Source organism: Barbus barbus (assembly GCF_936440315.1).
Source record: "Barbus barbus genome assembly, chromosome: 45".
Lineage (NCBI taxonomy): Eukaryota > Metazoa > Chordata > Actinopteri > Cypriniformes > Cyprinidae > Barbus > Barbus barbus.
In genome coordinates, this window is record NC_136723.1 from 18,480,284 (window position 1) to 18,499,177 (window position 18,894).

Consider the following 18,894-nt stretch of genomic DNA (forward strand, 5'->3'; position numbering starts at 1 on the left):
AAGATGGGTAAGGATTCGGCTGCTCGGATTGAGTTGAATATATTAATTTTGTAGTAGTTATTTATTTGTAAAACCGAAGGAAGTGATTGAATGTTGTTTGATTTACCTAGTGGGACTGACATCACCAACAAACTCAGTGCCAAACTATTTTATATATATCATGGAGATATTGAGTAACTGGGCTCAAAGTGTTCACATTCTTTGACGTACGTTTGACACCTGCAGGTGATAATACGTACATATTGTTCCTTCACTAAATAAATTACATACTCTACCTGGGAGAGGTGACACATTCAACACAGTAAGGCCTCGGTATCCCCAGACACACCCAGTGAGTTACGTCTTTACTCTGGTATGAACAAGAAATATGATTTATGTAATGGAAACCTGGTCTCATAAACTTCAGGAAAACATCATATACACAGCAGTTTGTGTTGCATTCAAAAGATGTTTGCACAAATGCAATCTGTAAAACAATCAAAGAACAGTTTTATTAGAAGTATTAAACAGCTTTTTGTTGTGGTATGCATGCTATGAACTGCAACATTTGACACAGGGTTTTTTATAATATGCAGAAACACAGATTTCTCCAACACAGTTGTCCACAAATGCCACTAAACAGACTGTGCAAGTGCAAATCCATACAGGTGTAATGAAACTGATGATCTCAGGCTAAACCAACAAGCCTCTCGCTGACTTCCCAAAGCTTCTTGGCTACTGCATCATCTCTGGCTTTAGCGGTAAGATTCTGCACTGCACAGCCAGAGAAGTAGCATCCACTCAAGGGTTCAATACCCTCTTCAAGTGCACAGTAAAGAGATGTCTGAGCTCCGGATTCCACGTCCGAAAAGAAAAGCAGCAAAATCGGTGCCATGAACAACCGCCACCATAGATTGCTGTGGCGACCGATGTCCGTTTTGATGGCCCCTACAAAATAATTCAGCACTGGTTACTTATGACCTATGATATTTTATCAAGTACTGCTTTTTAGAGAATAAAGAACACAGACTGACCTGGATGAAGACTGTAGCAGGTGACGTTGCTGCCTTTGAGTCTCTTGGCCAGTTCATGTGTAAAGAGGACATTGCAGAGTTTGCTGTGACTGTACATCCCTAATAAGGCCACTGCAGAATTTCCTAAACCCAAATCTTTATGAGTGTTGATGCAGTCAAAATCAATTTTCCCCCACCAATGGGCCATTGAAGAGACTGTCACAACTCTGCTGGGGCCGCACTCTTTTAACCTTTCCAGCAGCAGGATGGTTAACAGAAAGTGACCGAGGTGATTGACGCCAAAGATCCTTCCAAAGCCATCCTCAGTCTTGCCATCAATTACAAGTCCTACAAACACAGAACAAGAAATCAATATAAAGTTTTTCAGAATCAGAATCAGAATGAGCTTTATTGCCAGGTATGTTTGCACACACAAGGAATTTGTTTTAGTGACAGTAGCTCCACAGTGCGACAGAATGACAGCAACAGGACAGGACACAGATAATAAAAAATAAACATAAAAAATAAAATAAATAATGTACAAATATACAAAAATGGACAATGTGCCAAATAGCACAAGCACAATATACAAAATAGACAATTCGGTATGTACAGGTATGTTAGGCGCAAATTTGAAGTGTAATAAGTATGTGTGCAAAATGAAATAAAAAGTATGATAGTGTTGTGTGTTTAATGTTTATTGTTAAGAGTTCAAGTGTTCATGAGATGGATTGCCTGAGGGAAGAAACTGTTTCTGTGTCTGGTCGTTCTGGTGCACAGAGCTCTGTAGCACTGACCAGACGGTAACAGTTCAAAGAGGGAGTGTGCTTGATGTGAGGGGTGATTTTACCAGCCCTTTTGCTCACTCTGGATAAGTACAGTTCTTGGAGAGTGGGGAGGGTTGTACCAATGATTCGCTCAGCAGTCCGGACTACCCTCTGTAGTCTTCTGAGGTCAGATTTGGTAGCTGAGCTGAACCAGACAGTTATTGAAGTGCAGAGGATGGATTCAATGATGGCAGAGTAGAACTGTTTCAGCAAGTCCTGTGGTAGGTTGAACTTCCTCAGCTGGCAAAGGAAGTACAACCTCTGCTGGGCCTTTTTCACAATAGAGTCAGTGTGAATGTCCCACTTCAGGTCCTGAGAAATTGTGGTGCCCAGGAAACTGAATGACTCCACTGCAGTCACAGTGCTGTTCATGATGGTGAGTGGGGGGAGAGCAGGGGGGTTTCTCCTGAAGTCCACGATCATCTCCACAGTTTTGAGTGTGTTGAGCTCCAGGTTGTTAAGACTGCACCAGACAGCCAGCTCCTTAACCTCCTGTCTGTAAGCAGACTCGTCACCGTCCTGAATGAGGCAGATCAGTGTGGTGTCGTCTGCAAACTTCATGAGCTTGACAGAGGGGTCTTTAGCTGTGCAGTCGTTGGTGTAGAAGGAGAAGAGCAGTGGGGAGAGAACGCAGCCCTGAGGAGCTCCAGTGCTGATCGTACCGGTGCTGGATGTGTATTTTCCCAGCCTCACTAGCTGCTGCCTGTCTGTCAGGAAGCTGTTGATCCACTGACAGACGGAGGGGGGCACGGAAAGCTGAGTTAGTTTGGGCAGGAGGAGGTCTGGAATGATAGTGTTAAAGGCCGAGCTAAAGTCCACAAACAGGATCCTCACATAAGTCCCTGGTCTGTCCAGGTGTTGCAGTGTGTAATGCAGTCCCATGTTGACTGCATCATCCGCAGACCTGTTTGCTCTGTAGGCAAACTGCAGGGGGTCCAGTGATGTCCTTCAGATAAGCCAAAACCAGTTTTTCAAATGACTTCATGACCACAGATGTTAGAGCCACAGGTCTGTAGTCGTTAAATCCTGTTATCTTGGGTTTCTTTGGGATGGGGATTATGGTGGAACGTTTGAAGCATGAGGGGACTTCACACAGCTCCAGTGATCTGTTGAAGATCTGTGTGAAGATGGGGGTCAGCACAGGATTTCAGACAGGCTGGTGTCACACCGTCTGGGCCTGGTGCCTTCCTTCTCTTGTTCTTTTTGAAGACCTGGTGCACGTCATCTTCACTTATCTGCAGTTCAGGTGTGGGGGAGAGGGGGGTTGCAGGAGGTGTGAATGGTGTTTTTTCAAACCTACAATAGAACTCATTAAGATCGTCTGCCAGTTGTTGATTCTCCACAGCGCTGGGGGATGGTGTCTTGTAATTGGTCATGTCTTTCAGACCTTTCCACACTGAAGCCGTGTCACTGGAAGAGAATTGGATCCTTAATTTATCGGAATAATTCCTCTTTGCCACTCTGATCTCCTTTTCCAGTGTGTATTTGGGCTGTTTATACAAGACTCTTTCCCCATTCCTGTAAGCATCTTCTTTGGCCTGCCGGAGCTGTCAGAGTTTTGCAGTGAACCATGGTTTGTCGTTGTTATAAGTTAGATGAGTCCTGGTAGGAATGCATATATCCTCACAGAAACTGATATATGATGTTACAGTCTCTGTGAGCTCGTCCAGATCATCAGCAGCTTCAAAAACACTCCAATCATTAAGGTCGAGACAGGGTTGTAAAACCCGCTCTGTCTCATTAGTCCATCTCTTTACAGTCCTTAATACAGGTTTAACAGATTTAAGTTTCTGCCTGTAGGTTGGAATAAGATGAACCAAACAGTGATCAGAGAGTCCTAAAGCTGCTTGTGGAACAGAGTGATAGGCGTCCTTTATCGCTGTGTAACAGTGATCCAATATATTACTGTCTCTGGTGGGACATGTAACATGCTGTCTGTATTTTGGCAGTTGACAGGAGAGATTTGCTTTATTAAAGTCCCCGAGAATGATTAAAACAGAGTCCGGGTGTTGTTGTTCTGTGTCTGTGATCATATCAGCGAGTTTCTGTAAAGCTGTGCTCACGTGCGCTTGCGGTGGAATGTAGACACTCACGAGAATGAACGAGCAGAACTCCCGCGGCTAATAGAAAGGTTTACAGTTAATGAAAAGCGTTTCTAGATCTGAACAGCACATCTTCTTTAACACAGTTACATCTGTACACCACCTCTCATTGATGTAGAAGCATGTCCCGCCGCTGCGTGATTTCCCCGTTGATTCTGCGTCATGATCTGCTCTGATCAGCTGGGAATTAGGCAGATGTATGGCGCTGTCTGGAGTCTGAAAAGTCCTTGTTAAACCGGGAAAGCAGAAGGAGTTCGTCCGTTTTGTTGGGTAGAGAGCGGAGATTAGCCAGATGGATGCTAGGCAACGGCATTCGAAATCCATGCTGTCTGAGCTTCACGAGCGCGCCGGCTCTCTTCCCCCGTCTGCGCGTCCTAAAGCGTCTAAACAGTGTTGCAGCTCCGCCGACTACTATGTTCAGCAAAATATCCGAATAATTGAAAACCGGTTGGAGATTTTGTAGTGTTCTGTCGAATGTTCAGCAGTTCTTCCTTGGTGAAACTGATCGTGTTAGACAAACAAAAAACTGGAAAAACTAACAAAAACACTAAAACAACTGGGGAGCCAAGCACAATGGCTGCCATGCGCGGTGCCATTTGTTCTATCACAATTAGGTTGTTTTAAACCTAATATTATGAATTAGTTATCTTCAAAAGTTAGTAATCGTATCATTGCAATTGCATATATTTGATAGCTACCTGCATTGTTGATAAGAATGTCCAATCTGGATTCTTTCTTGAGGAAGTTTTCAGCGAAAGACCTCACAGATTTCAGACTGGCCAGATCCAAGTGCATATACAACACTTCTTTGTTTCCTGATTCCTGTGTGGCAGTCACATCAGTTCATTGATTTCACATGCATACATTCACTGATTTCATACATTGCTACATTAATTCTGCTAATTTATGTAGCAGCATCACAGATTTGATCAATGGAACAGCGTGCCAAAAGTACTATTTATAATTTATTAGGGGCAAAATTTTTTGATGAGGAAATATTAAAAGAGTGCAACAGTGGGATTCTGAAGATAAAAATTCCATTCAGTTTCTACAAACACTTATCAAGACATATTTTGTAATGAATCTAAAATACAAAGTTTTTATATAGCCTATACAATCAAACTGTCAATTATACAACAGATAACAGACAATTACTAAATTAAAGATTTTGATTGTCATTCGCGGTGCTTCATGATTGTATTTCTTTCTCTCATTACTGTCGTTTTTTCCACTTAAAGCTGCAGTCCGTAACTTTTTTTGGTTAAAAATGATCCAAAATCAATATTTGAGCAAGTACATAACCAGCCAGTGTTCAAAACTATCACCTTATTTTAGCCCGATTCACAAAGGTTATCTTATAATAATGTTTTGAGTGGTACAGGTAGGATTTTGTGGGAAATTCGAGCATGGCATTACGTCACGTCTGTAAACATATCCTTAGTTGTCCCGGCTAGTAGGCTTTCGCATGTGAGGATCCTGCAGGTGGCAGATCGTTTAAAGCCTTTTCTCACAACAGCTAGAATAATTAAATGTATCATTTTGGTGGCGGATTGTGATCCAGAAAGGATTATGTGTTTATGAAACACATGTGAATGAAATTAAATTATATTCCAGTTTTAAAAGTGCTTCTGATTACAGCCTGGGATTACACAAGATTTGTATTTTAAAGAAAACCAGTTCGAAGGGAGCATAGCTTTCTTTTTGGGTTAAAATATGAAATTGTATTCGAATGGTATGACAATTAGAGATTAGACTGTATAGAAATTGAAATCTACATGCTAATACACACTATACTCACAGTCTCGCAATGCTGATGTTGTTAACATTAATAATTTGAGAATAAAGTATAACAATAATAATAATTTGCACGGTTTAATGTGATATGAGCTAACTGATCTTTAGATTAAATCACCATTGGTAACGTTATTTATGGTAATGCTTTTTTCCTTAGCTGGCCAGAACAAGCGTGGCAGACTTGTTACTTACTTGTTCAGATGACAATATACAGTGCCAATTATTATTTGGGTCATATATTCCAAGACATAGGCTAGAATCTGTGATTGCGAAGTACAGTAAATATCCACACCGGTGCGGTGACTGACTGACACACATACTCCTCAAAACATTAGATTCATCCGCGCTGGAGCCATGCCGACTCACAACCCCACGCAACGAAGATAATTCCACAAAAAGCTGCAATTCCAGGTTTTCAAACAAAAATGGCGACAAAGAGGCAAAATGTACGGACTGCAGCTTTAAGTAGTTTGTAATGTGATTCGCCTCGTAGCTGGTTGGTATAGATCATGGCTTATAGCTCTTTAAGGAAGAGAAAAAAATAAGGGAAAAAATTACTTTCCAAACAACAGTGGAGGTGCTATGCAGGACTAGCCGGGGCTTGTCAGGAAATTGCATCGCACTGGCAGAGGCCCCTAAGGATTTTCTAATGAATTTTACTGTCTTTATGTATTTATTTATACTCTCAGTGTCACTTTCATCAACTAAAATGAAAATCTAAGGTTAACATGTATATGTTTTAATGTAAGGTGACCAAACATGCCACTTCCCAGGGACACGTTCTGCACAGGATTTCTAAATTGCCTAAAATAACCAGGTACTGCTTGTTTGCGCTGCGCTTACATCAAAGTACCGCGAGAGTGATTCGAAAGCATAAGGATAAAAAAAAGCATATCCAACTTCTTCTTCAACGCAGAAGTAAGTCTATGGGTGAGACTTCTGGGTCATTAGCCGCTATAGGTAAATAACAAGAATAACAACGTGCAATAAACGGTAAAACTCTTTCAAACCAGTGTGATCATAATTAATATAATACATTAAAATAATATAGTAAGACACACCAATTTTCAAAATCAAGCAGCAAAACATAAAAATAGCTGGACGTGGATGAGACCAGAAGCTTGACCCATAGAGTTTACAGATGGCCGTGCCCATTTTTACAGCAAGAAAAAGGTAGATAGCTCTTGCAGTTATTGAGTCTGCATGTGGGGGAGGAGTCCATTAGATAGCACAATTTAGTTTATCATCAAGAAACAGCCATCATAATGGAGCTCTGTTTAATATCAAGCAAAAGACCGTGAACTTCAGGTACATCTCAGAAGACAACAGACGTATTGTTTTCTTGTAATTTGCCATTGGTGAGTAGTTACTTTGAAGACTTGAACCCCTTAAGTATTGTCCAAAGCCTGTGATCTTTGTGAAGATTCACTCACTTTCTAACGTCAAACAATATAGATTTTACTCAAAGTATTTTTACTTTACGCAAGTAAATTTAAAAAGTATCTGGAGTTTATCAGAGTACTTTACTACATTCCAAAGCATAATGTCTTACTGTTTACTGCAATACATTTCATAAATAAAAGTTGTTTGTTTTACCTTTAATACTTAAGAACATTAAAAATGTAATTTCTTGTACTCAAGTAAATCTCTGAATTACTTTTACTTGAGTAAAAGTAAGAAAGTAATAGATTTCTACTGTAATTAAGTGTTAAATATTTAATATGAAACATATTAAAGTAAAATATTCTGTTTTGGAATGTTGTGAAGTAAAGTTTTCTAAAGAAAAACACTGATAAAGTACTGACAACTTGAAAAGTACTACAGCAGAGTAAAAATACTACGGTCCGCCTCTGATTTTACGTTCTAACGTCAAACAATATAGATTTTAGCAAAATTTGTTGCAATTTCTTTGAAGAATGGTGATGAAAGTTGTTTTCACCTTCAGCTTCTCACTGTATAACTTAAAGAGAAATAATCTCAGGACCCTCATTCCCATTTTGTTCGGGTTTTTAAAATCAAAAATGCTTTCTTGTTCATTTAGCTTAGAGCAGTTTTAAGTTTGCCTAGACACTGTAGGTGGGACTGTCCATCGACAGGCTTTAATAAATGTTATGATCCAAAGAGCTAATAAGGTAACATTAATATGTTTAGTTAAAGCTATTAACACTCTTTAATTATTTTAAATATATGCTACTATAGTGCTGCGGTTTGTATATTAAGATACCAATTAACAGAGTTAAAATATGAAACTTGTGAAACAAGACATCCTGAAATTTGGAGATGGTCCTCACTGCAGAACACACGATCCAGGAGGTGTGATCGGATCTAGATCCAACTCCTCCCACCTTACATTTACCTAAACCTACCCGTCTCCACCCCCTGATCCCTAAACCCACCCATCCCCACCCCTAAACCTACCATCTCCACCCCCTAGATGTAGATCCAACCCCGCCCCCTGGATCTTTGTTCTGCAGTGAGGGGCCACTGGAAATTTGAATATGAAACCATGCGCCCCCTGGTGAAACTTTCATTTTTCTCACCATCTGGATGTCTGTGACAGCAGCCTGAGCTCTGATCTCATCCCTGCAGGCTAGAATCACACGAGCTCCCCTTTTCGCCAGATCCAGCGCGGTGGCTTTGCCGATACCCGTGTTTGCTCCTGCAATTAAACCAGCTTAAAATGTCAATCTTATCTATTCAGTTGCATATAACGAAATGCCTGTGTGAACGTTAGTGGACGAGCTGTCAGTTTTGCGTTGCGTAATACGCATGGATTGTTTACGAGAAGCGTCAAATCTGTAAAAGCCGTTTTAAAACTGTCAATAATGATAATATGAGGACATGCGCGACTGTTTGAGGAGAATATCAAATGCATTAAAACCGAGCACATACCAGTCACGATCACGGTCTTCCTGTGCAGTTTGGCCGTACTTTTACATTTTGGCAGGTGCAACACCGTCACGCACAGCAGCAGGTAAAACACGACGAGTCCTCCGCAGATGAGCAGAACGATAAACATTATATTCAAACGATCAGAGCAATAACTGCTATATTCGCTTATGAAAGAGCTCGGTTTCCTCCAGACTGGGAACAGGAAGACGGGCTGGAGTCAAACACGCCCTCCTGGATACAGTCCATTCAGATTACAAAACAAAGTCCAGGCAGTCACAGCTATTATACTGAACATTACACCACTGTTGAGCTGCTTTTATTCCCTTCACTGACTGAAATGGCATCTAAATATTTGTTACATTTCCTGAGGAGAAATATGAGTGCTTTTGCCCATGCAAAACTCATGACCATTGTTATTAAGAGGCTTCTCTAGGTGAGATTTTGAAATCATGTCCATGTTTATAGTGTTCAAGATTTTAAGGTATGATATGGTTTAAGTCCAGGAACCTCAAGAGTCCAAAGGTCCATGAAAAAGTTCAGGGGGGAAAAATAAGATAATTTTTGATTAAACAAATCAATTGACTAATAAATTCAAATACAAATTTGGTATAAAGTGAATAATAAAATGGATTAAAATCAACAAATAAAAAATTATGTAATAGAAACTAAATGTTTTCCATTTATTATATTACTTCACAGTATAAATTGGGTCTTTATAAAATAAATATATACAGCTCCCTTAAAATTTTAGGATGATCTATTTAGGTGTCAGTGGTGTCTAAAAGATTGAAACCCATTGTTTAAGTCAGTCCTTCATTGTAAATGTATCCGATTCATGCTTGTTCAATCTTACACTAGATGAAAATGTAAGTCTGTTTTTTTCTTTTTAAATAGCACCCCTTTTCTTAATCCAATTATATTGTTTGCATCATGCACAAAGCAGGCATCTGAATATTTGCAGAAGAGCAGGCCGTGACTGAATCGGTAAGCATGACACATGAACCCAAGCTAACTGGATTTCTAAAGCATGTTATTTAAAATCTGGTTTGTATTTACATAATTTGACACAGGAACCTGGTGAAAACTAATTACAGAACCACATGAAACAGACACATAAAAGGACTGAACAGCAACCCAATAGTGCACCACAAAAATAATACAAACTGGAGCACTTTTGCGCACTGAATCCTGTGGATCTCTGGCTATTCACATAAGATACTTACACATATGTACATGAGTCTCTTCGCACGTGTCGCGCTAAAGAAACACCAGGTCTGACTGCGCTCCAGAGGACATACATAAATAAAAGCATCCGTTTTATGTGGAAAAAAGAAAATGAGTGTTTATATAAAAACTATTGTTACTGGCACAAAATAGAACATGTTTTGATGTTTGTTTGTTTTTTACGCGTGAAAACTGCTCATTGGTTCTGAGCACAGAGGATGATAAAAGTTTCCCTTTAAAAATGCAAGTCTTGTATTGAGACAAGAAAATGTGCAACCTGCCAAAAGAGTCTGAAAGAAACTAGAAAATAAGTCACCTCATGCAAGTGTATAAACAATTAAATAATTAGGAAATCGTTTAAACTGTACAAGTCGATGCTTTTAGGGTTAAGTTACAAGATTGGGTTGGAGCAGAGGAGGTGCGGCCTTGCTCAGCAGCTCCCCCTGTTGGCCAGGTGTGGGAGTGAGGCTGCAGGTGGTGAGCTCCTCTTTAAGTGGCTTGTTGGCAAACTCGGTGATACTGAATATAAACTGCAAGCAGCCCAGTTTAACGTGGCTTCCGTGATGGAGGAGCGCAGTGCCTTCCCATCCTGCACCACTGCCTCCAATCAAACTGGAGCCACTGTTTTTACAGTTACAGGGAGTGATGGGAGCATCCTGGGACTGACAGCTCATAACTCCGCCCTCTGTTGTCGAAGCCACACCCATTGCAGACTTCTCCTGCTCCTTTCTCCTACAGCGTCCTACAAACACACTTGAGTTAATATTGAAGCTTACATTGTTTTTAAAGTTGTCATGAAATGGAAATCAGCCTATTTATTTTCTAAATGACTATTTTAAATTATTAATTCATGTATTTTTTGTTCTTTTTTTAAAAGAACTTCTAGTCTGGAACTGGAAGAGAAATAACTCACGGATGATGTTCTGCACTTTGGCTAGCAGGTTGCTGGACGGACTCTGGTTCATCTTCTCAGAGAAGTCACAGGAATATAATACGTTGTCGACGGTCGTCCCGTGTTCGCTGTAGTTCAGCAGTTCATACTGCTTTGTATTCTGGGGAAGGAGAGAACAAATTTATGTACACGTAAATGACCTCCTTTGTGCTTAAAGCATGTTAAATGTTTAAAATCGCATACCTCATCATAAAATATACAGGCATGTTTCCCTGAAACGTAGTTACAATGCCCGTAGTTTGTAAGGCACACGTCCATATCAGCACCTGCAATGAGAAAACATAGCTGTACTAAACACTGTAAGATGACGCATTTCCTGCAGCCACAGAATGATAATCACCTGTCCCGATGTACAGACTCCTGTAGCACATATTTACAGCCATTCCCTTTCCAGAGACCGAACACAATGAAGCTCTTGCCTGCACTTCCCTGTTTTGGGCTGAAATAAAACATCAAGAATTAATTCGCTAATGGTAACACAAATTTCGAAAAAAACATAACGAATAACGAATCTCATACCTTCACTGTGTTTCCTATGAGTGGGTGACACAGATGAAGGAGAATTGCTCTCAACAGGAGAGGTTTTCAATTCAAAGAGCTGCTGAATCCGCTGCCATGCTAAGAGCTTGATAAATTTCTCATCCAATGAGCCAAGCTCAACTTCTGCAATACAAACAGGGTTTCAGAATGCTTTCAAAATGCTGCCGCCTTTTGAAGTGTTTTATTTAATATAGTTTAATAATAGTAATAATAATTATTTTATAGTCAATTTGATATCTATAACAATTTTTATCCAAATTGTGCAGGCTTTCAAACATGCAGATGTATTCCATCAAATATTAAATTCAAGTATGCAAGTTTGGTGAGCACGTATGAAATTCTATGAAAAAAAGAGTAGCAGACTTATTTATGGCAGCTTTATGTATAGCCATCAACTGTAATTGCAACAGCGGTATATTAATTTCACTCACTTAACTGTAGGCGGCGCCAAAGTCATAACAATACTCAAAACTAAACAGATTTAGAACTAGGAGGGATTATGAACTCCTAAAAGTTACAATATCTTTTCAACATAACTTGAAAAGCAAAACAGAAAGATTACAAGATTCCTCTCTGAGACACACACAAACCCACCTCCTCTGTCCTGCATGATGTCTTTTATTCGTCTGGACAGATCCAGCATGTTAGGTTCTGTGCAAGAGAAGACATCACCACTGCCTGCCATCACAGCATCCAAAACAGCATTCCCATCTGATAAGAGTAAGCAGCCAATCAATATTTTTAAAGCGTCTCTATGTAATAATCAAACTAGAAAAGTCCATTTACCACTGGAAGGGGATGTAGATTTCTGACCTTTTGACCCGGTGTCTGAGATGCTTTTCTGTGGTTTAACAGCATGTGCTCCAGAACATACAGTAGAGCCTGAGAGTGTTGCTGCTGCTGTAGTTTTCTCATGGTCACATGGAGTGCTGGGCTCAGATTTGACACAAGCAGGAGGAGGGACCTCGGTGGCACTACAGGACTTTAAGCTGGCTCTCTCAGTCTTGGTTTCCATTTCAGTGTTGGCATGGGTGGGTGGAGTGGGCGTGTGTAAACGGGACATTTCATGGTCAGTGGTGTTTCCTTGGGTTCTATCAGGACCCTGCATTCCATTGGACTGAACCAATCGGTATACAGGGCCATTTGTGGTCTTACAGTTCTGACACAGTCCATCAGTACATGAGCTACAGGAAACTTTTGGAGCAATGTTCTGGCTGCCCGTTGAGGCGGCACTCTGGCAAGAGTCTCTGAGTTTCAGATCAGTCTTTTCTGTGTGTTCTGAATCCCAAGGAGATGTTTGTCTGTTCCATAAATGCCTCATAATGCTGCACTGCAGCGAGATGACGTCTTTGAGCCACTACACCAAAGCATAGCAAAAACACTGGTTCAGAAACAATACTGAATTCAAAAGCAGAAGCAAACCGCAGGCTGCTTATACACACCTGACACTGTTCGTCTTCACTGGCTAAGTGCTGTGGGGCAAAAGATTTTGGAAGGCCGGTGCAGATCAGCTCCCCTTCACGGATTCCTGCCGTGGCCATCAGAGTAGGCGGGTTCTGGTACTGTGACTTTATAGCATCTGGAACCTGCGATTAATCAAGCGATATTTTAACATCAAGTGTCCATCACTGGTGTCAAATAGTGAGTTTAAAAGAGGACGGATCACCTTCAGAGTCTTTCTGCTGTTGGCATGAGCCGATCGCCGTGTAGGGGGGTGCTGCCGATGTATCTGCTGCAGGAAGTCAAGTTTGACGGCATGCTGGGATATTCGGTCCTGAAACTGGTCAAATAACTGGCAACGGTTGCTGAGGGTCAAGCTTCTCTGGTTCAGCTGTGAGGAAAGGAGGAGAATGAATGACTGGCATGTTTGTAGGGTCTTTTTTTATTTAACATATGAAAATGTCATAGTTCAAAATATACACAAGTCTTGGTTTCTGTTTTACACAAGCTTCCTTACTACCAGGTTCTGGATGTGGTTGGGACACATCCACCTGCCTGTAGGGAAGGCAGTGAGAGGCGGGTCCAAACAGTCCATATGAAACAAAAGAGGGCAATAGTCGCACTGGATCAGTGGAGCCAATCGACAGCTCCTGAGAGAAAAAGACAACTATTAATGTATAATATCCTAAAAAGGGATCCTTTAAAAAAAAAAAAAAAAAAACATATATACATTTATAAAAGCTTGTACCTGCTGCATGTGTAGCACACCTTCACTGGGAGTGGAACCAGTCCAAAATGGTCCAGCTCATGTTGTGGACGTTTACTGCTCTTGGCTGATAACTCGTCTTTTCGTCTCCTTTTGCTGGTGCCTGAGATGAAGAAAACAGATGCACTGAATCTTAGAATCACATACTGTCTGTTCACACTATTTTAAAGTGAGATCAGAATCCTGTACCTGGAAGTGTGGTTGTGCAAGTGAGGTCATTTGGAAGCTGGAACTGCGTGGGGTTCCTTTGCATGGCAGCGGCGATTAGGAGGTCAAATGGTCTTTTGAGGGTGGTTGTGATATTTGAGAGTTCAGGCTCAGAACCCTGGGCCTCATCCTCCACGTCCAGGAGGTCTTCCTCCATGTCGTTCTGCTCAGACGGTGTGGGCGTGTCTGTGGAAGAAGTGTTGGAGTTGGGCGTCGCAGGTCGGCTGCTGGGTCGTCTCTCCAAGAGTCGTACCTGAGCGACAGCGGCCCGAACCCCTGTACCACCCGACCCCACGGAAGGATCCAGACGCAATGTCCCACATTCTTGCTCAGGAGCCGGAGAAGGCATCTGCTTCCCCAGCTGCCGCTCCAACAGACCGTTAATTTGCTCCTTCCTCTGCTCCCTTTTCTGTTAAGAGCCAATATACAAATAACATTAACATTAAGTCAATTACATTTTTAAACTTCTGGCCTGTTTCTTTCTTTTCTTTTTGTTTTTTTAAACAAAAATCTAAATCTATAAAAATGTTGTAGAGTTAAAGTATAAAATAATTTTCAAATGTGATTAGCTAAGGATAAAAAAATAAGTAAAACCTGTTTTTCTCTCATTCAGTATGACTACACAATAACAATATGCCATAATAATAACAACAGTTACACAATATAACAATAATTTAAAATATTTTATAAAGTTACAGAAACTAGATATTACTACCAATCTGTTAATTTTGATGCAAAATAAAAATGACTTTAATAATAACAATAATTTTACAGAACAACTGTATAATATTAAATACGTGTCAGTTTTAATTTCTATGCTTTCCAACGTTAAACCATTTTATTTTGTCAGAAAACTGCAGGGAGATTTTAAGGCGTTTCTTTTGTTAACAAATGTATAAACTATTCTCATTTAAAATTTGGGAAGATTAAAAAATTTGGGGCAATTTTAAAACTTCACATAACATGAGTGGCTGTTTCATAACAGACAATACACCAACCTTCTTGTGAACAGAGCAGTGATGACACATCCATTCACCAGGGGGTAGCATTTCTCTGCTCAATGGCGGATTACTGGGGAAATGTAAACAAAGGTAAAACTACAGGCTTCATTTAGCACAGAGCAAACATACACAGTTATAGTATGCACAGCCATTCAATACTACAATGAATGATAATGGGGCAGCAGACCAGCTTTATACTTTTGCCAACTTTGAAGAAAAAAACAAACAAACTAAACATTACGATACTATAATTTTGGCTGTTTCTAAAACCATGCCCACATTAAACACCTGTGCAAGAGATGTTTTAAAAGAGGCAACTCTGAATAAACTATCTGTAACCAGCCGGCATAGAGAGGGTAAATCCATACCTCTCTCTGTAAGAAAGGAGTCTCTGTTTTCTAATGCATTGCACATGCGCAAAATCTACGTTCAAACACTTCTGTTTTACTGATGGTAGGTGGTAGAATCCGTAATAAAGCCTAAAAACACCGGGCACTCAGATTTTCAACAAGTAGGTGAAAACAATGCAAATAAAAACCTGTTCTAACTTCCCACAGTTCTTTCAAATAACTGATTCATCTAATAACACAAAAAAACCCATTAAGAGATCTTGCTGATGCAGCCTAGTTTCTTTTGAAGCACATCTGATCAATCCCAGAAACTCTGGAATTTAGAGATTACGCAAATGAAGGCCAGTGAGGCAGATTTCCAGTGGCCCATGAGCCGCACAACACCAGCTGCATGTGTTTCTCCTCAAACACACATGGAATCATTTCTCCTACCAAACAGACAGAATAAGCGTTGAGAAAATACGGAGGGGAAATCGAAATTTAAACATCCTTCACTGCAGCTGACCGACTACGGCATGAAGTGAGTTTACACTCACAATAAAACAGAAATAGTGACAGATCTTTTCTTCCAAACGGTGACGTACATCCGTGTGTAACAGACTACCACATAAGAAAAAAAAAGAACGGCAGGGACTTGGTTCTATGCATCAGTTGTTGACTGGATTTTAAGATGTGGACATTGCACTCGAACATGGAGGCAGATGAGCGTTAAAGCTTGCAGGGCCAAAGTTTAGCCGGAAGCCCTGCATACGTCATCAGAAAGAAGTCTGTCTTTTAACAATTAAAAAAAATTAAACATGCACAGATTGTTTACAATCAAATCTAAAACATGCATTTAGAAAACAGATACGGCGAATTTTCATTTCATGCAGACATTAATAAATGAAGCCGATCATCACAGATGTGCAAACATCTGACAAACTGACGATTAAAGAAAATCCATCTCATAATCTCAATCTCTCCATAATGGAGATGTGGTTGTGGCCTAAGATGTCCATGGTTAATGATTATTTATCAGCTCCGTGCTAGAGCTTTTCCCTGCTCATGCAAGAAACATCAGACGGCATATAAATAAACTCCAACACCCATGATGTTCCATCTGGAGATGCAATAAGAAACATCAGCCAAATCTGATGGACGTCTAGTTGTAATGAATGTGCCCCAACTAAACAAGCATCACAGTCCTGGTCCCAGTTTTGTCCCAGCTCCAGCATCACACACACACACCAGCACTGAAGATGGAAGGCAGCGGGGCAGTGATCACAACACAGCAGGTCCCCTCCTTCCCTGCAGCTGTCGCAGGTATCGTGATTGGTGGCCCTGCCGGCTCTCCTGGTGCTCCTGTCCGGTTTCCTGGTCCGCTTCTCTCCATCCTCAGACTTGGGTGGCGCCAGCAGAGTCTGGATTTGCTGCAAGAGACAGATTCAAAAACTCATTAGTGAAACATCTGCCCGCGTCTTACATCACATCAGCCGCTCGAGCCATTGTTGGGCCGTGACCGTGAGCGCGCGCGCGCCCGTGTGAAGGGAGCCTATGGAATGGATGACATTAGCGAGCGAGAGCAGGTTAGCGGCGGCACTGACAATGTTAACCGGACAGTAAAGAGAGGAATAAACGAGTGCACGAGCGTGTTTGTCTTACCTCCATCAGCCCGCCGGAGGTATCCAGATCGTACACGATCGTCGAGGTCTCCATTTTCCCCCACATCAACACCAGCCCCAACTGGTTCCGTCTCCCTCAGCCGCTTCGTTGCACGCCGACTCCTGTCAGATGAAGAGCGTCTGACCTCTAAACAGCTGTGGGGTTCCCGCCCGTGTCTGTTGTGGCTCCGCGCGGGCTCTCCGTTAATCGAGCAGGCGCGCGAGGCCTCTATCCCCGGTGCTGTGCGAGACTCCGGCCCGGCAAGAGAAGGAATAATAAAGACACAGAAATTTTCATTAAGTCCATGTTGGAAAGACGTCAAACATCAAGGCCCCTGAAGAACAAATGCTCAAAGGAACTGGCAGCGCCGAAAACCAGACGTTTTCCTCCCAGTGAAAGAACGACTTAACGGCGGAACGTCTCTGTTGTGATGAAGGAACGCTCGCGCTAACTGACGCACAGACCCGTGTACGCATGCGTCGCCCCGTCAGTAGCGTTGGGAATCCAATTCATTTAGAGAATCGGTTCGATTTAGTGAACAGGTTCAGTAGAGTCAATTTACCGATTTGCCATTGGTATTAAATAATTAACATTTATACATTTATATATTAATTAATATTTAAATAAATATTTATATGATAAATATTTTAAATACTGTTCTGAATGACTTTGCATTGTTTATGGTTTTCACATACCTTACAGTTCAACAACCAAAGTTCTTACAAGGGATAGTTTACCCAAAAATTTAAATTTAAATTATTTACTCACCTTTCAAAGCTGCCATTCGGTCCTACCAGAGGGGGAAAAAAGAAATTCATTCATTTGTAATTAATTTATTAATTTGTAATTTACATGAGGGCGAGTAAATGATGACAGACGTCTACAAACGATTTGCGAATCGGTTCGAATGGATCTTTAAAATGAGCCGGTTCAGAACAACGATTCATTCGCGGTCGAGCATCACTACCCGTAAACAGTGGAGCCATCTTGCTCTTTTCCTGCTACTTATTAAACGCTCTCTGTCGATGTAGTCTTTCTGGGAACCGTCGGTATATCATTTTTGTGGGTGTGAGGAACTTGTTTAATACATCAGCCGGCGAGGGTTTGAAAGCAGATGCCATTAGTCGGTTTGTTTACGTGTTCGAGCCTCTTTGTATTGTGAGGGAAATCTCTGGCCTCTGATTGGTCCGTTTTGTCGCCGGCGTGTCATGAACCAATGTGTGAAACGGAAGAAATTAAACAATTTAATTATGATAGTTTTGGAATAGACTAATGTTAAAATCTCCAATGAGCACTGAACAATGGCGGTGAACAATTAATAATTCATTTATTATGAATATAATATATAGGCTATATATTTATCATAAACTTTCTGAGCAATCTGATTAATTTTCAAATTTACATTCATATAGATTCAACATTCAGAATAAATGAGCATTCGTAGGTATTCAATATTTAGAATAAATAATAGCATGAGTTCTATTAAACAAAATTCATTTTTATTCTAATAAAAATCAGAATACAAATAAATCAGCAGTAGAATGATTGAAATATAAAGCTGTGATACTGTTCAATAAATAGCTGCAGTCTTGTTTAAATTAAAACTTCGACAGCTACAGACTATACTGCATAATAAATACACAACACCATAATGTAGTTTTAGACCGTTTATTTACAAAGTGTTCTGCAAATAAGCCCCCATGCAGCGACAGTTATACATGAAATGGCTTTATCACCATCAAGAGTTCAACTGGAACTCAAGACTCTCAGCCACTCTCCCGACTCTCATAGGTTTTGCAGCATGTGGTGAAAAGCAGCTTCCACCTCTGTGGTTCCCCAATGTGAAACAAAGAATCCAGTGCATTGTGATATAGTCCAGCCTCAAGGTGTGAGCCTTGGGGAATTTCACCAGACAAAAAAAAAAAAAAGTACAACACAAACCTCAGGCTCTGATGTGCTACAGAAATAACACCCTATTGTCCACCATCGTTAATGTGCTGGCAGAGGTCTTGGAGAAAAATACATTTACAGGAGCCAAAAGAAGACAGGTGAATTTACATACACACCTCATATTGCCTTGCATCCTGAAAAGATAAACAAATCAGATTTCAGTACAGTACAGTAGTTCCTCTTTGTCGTAATGTTCAAAGTCTTCGTTCAGAGCCC

At 40.8% G+C, this 18,894-nt stretch overlaps 3 protein-coding genes across 6 annotated transcripts in view; all 3 read right to left on the reverse strand.

Annotated features, from left to right (window-relative positions):
- Positions 1-351: 351 nt before the first annotated feature.
- Positions 352-8,843, reverse strand: dhrs13a.1 (dehydrogenase/reductase (SDR family) member 13a, tandem duplicate 1). The gene is made up of 5 exons (XM_079408010.1): positions 8,608-8,843; positions 8,256-8,374; positions 4,620-4,743; positions 1,014-1,340; positions 352-927 (listed from the first exon to the last, which is right to left on the reverse strand). Exons 1-5 carry the CDS (start codon positions 8,732-8,734, stop codon positions 668-670), a joined length of 957 nt encoding a protein of 318 aa, XP_079264136.1. The 5' UTR covers positions 8,735-8,843; the 3' UTR covers positions 352-667.
- Positions 8,844-8,891: 48 nt separating this feature from the next.
- On the reverse strand, positions 8,892-17,893 carry LOC306864198 (PHD finger protein 12-like). Of its 4 annotated transcripts, XM_079408007.1 has the most exons (16): positions 17,497-17,893; positions 16,729-16,978; positions 16,315-16,496; positions 14,735-14,807; positions 13,719-14,145; positions 13,512-13,632; positions 13,281-13,413; positions 12,990-13,154; positions 12,766-12,909; positions 12,137-12,680; positions 11,918-12,034; positions 11,303-11,446; positions 11,124-11,222; positions 10,967-11,049; positions 10,745-10,883; positions 9,156-10,573 (listed from the first exon to the last, which is right to left on the reverse strand). In XM_079408007.1, exons 2-16 carry the CDS (start codon positions 16,792-16,794, stop codon positions 10,218-10,220), a joined length of 2,793 nt encoding a protein of 930 aa, XP_079264133.1. In that variant the 5' UTR covers positions 16,795-16,978; positions 17,497-17,893; the 3' UTR covers positions 9,156-10,217. The 4 variants fall into 4 exon arrangements, with proteins under 4 accessions (XP_079264132.1, XP_079264130.1, XP_079264133.1 ...); XM_079408006.1 differs by lacking the exon at positions 17,497-17,893 and having other exon boundaries at positions 8,892-10,573; positions 16,729-17,198; XM_079408004.1 differs by lacking the exon at positions 17,497-17,893 and having other exon boundaries at positions 9,006-10,573; positions 12,110-12,680; positions 16,729-17,196.
- Positions 17,680-18,894, reverse strand: part of LOC306864197 (seizure protein 6-like) — a 47,335-nt gene continuing 46,120 nt past the window's right edge. Inside the window, exon 17 of the mRNA XM_079408003.1 lies at positions 17,680-18,812. Within this exon, the coding sequence (XP_079264129.1) occupies positions 18,783-18,812 (30 nt within the window). The 3' untranslated portion in view covers positions 17,680-18,782. The remainder of the gene's footprint in view (positions 18,813-18,894) is intronic.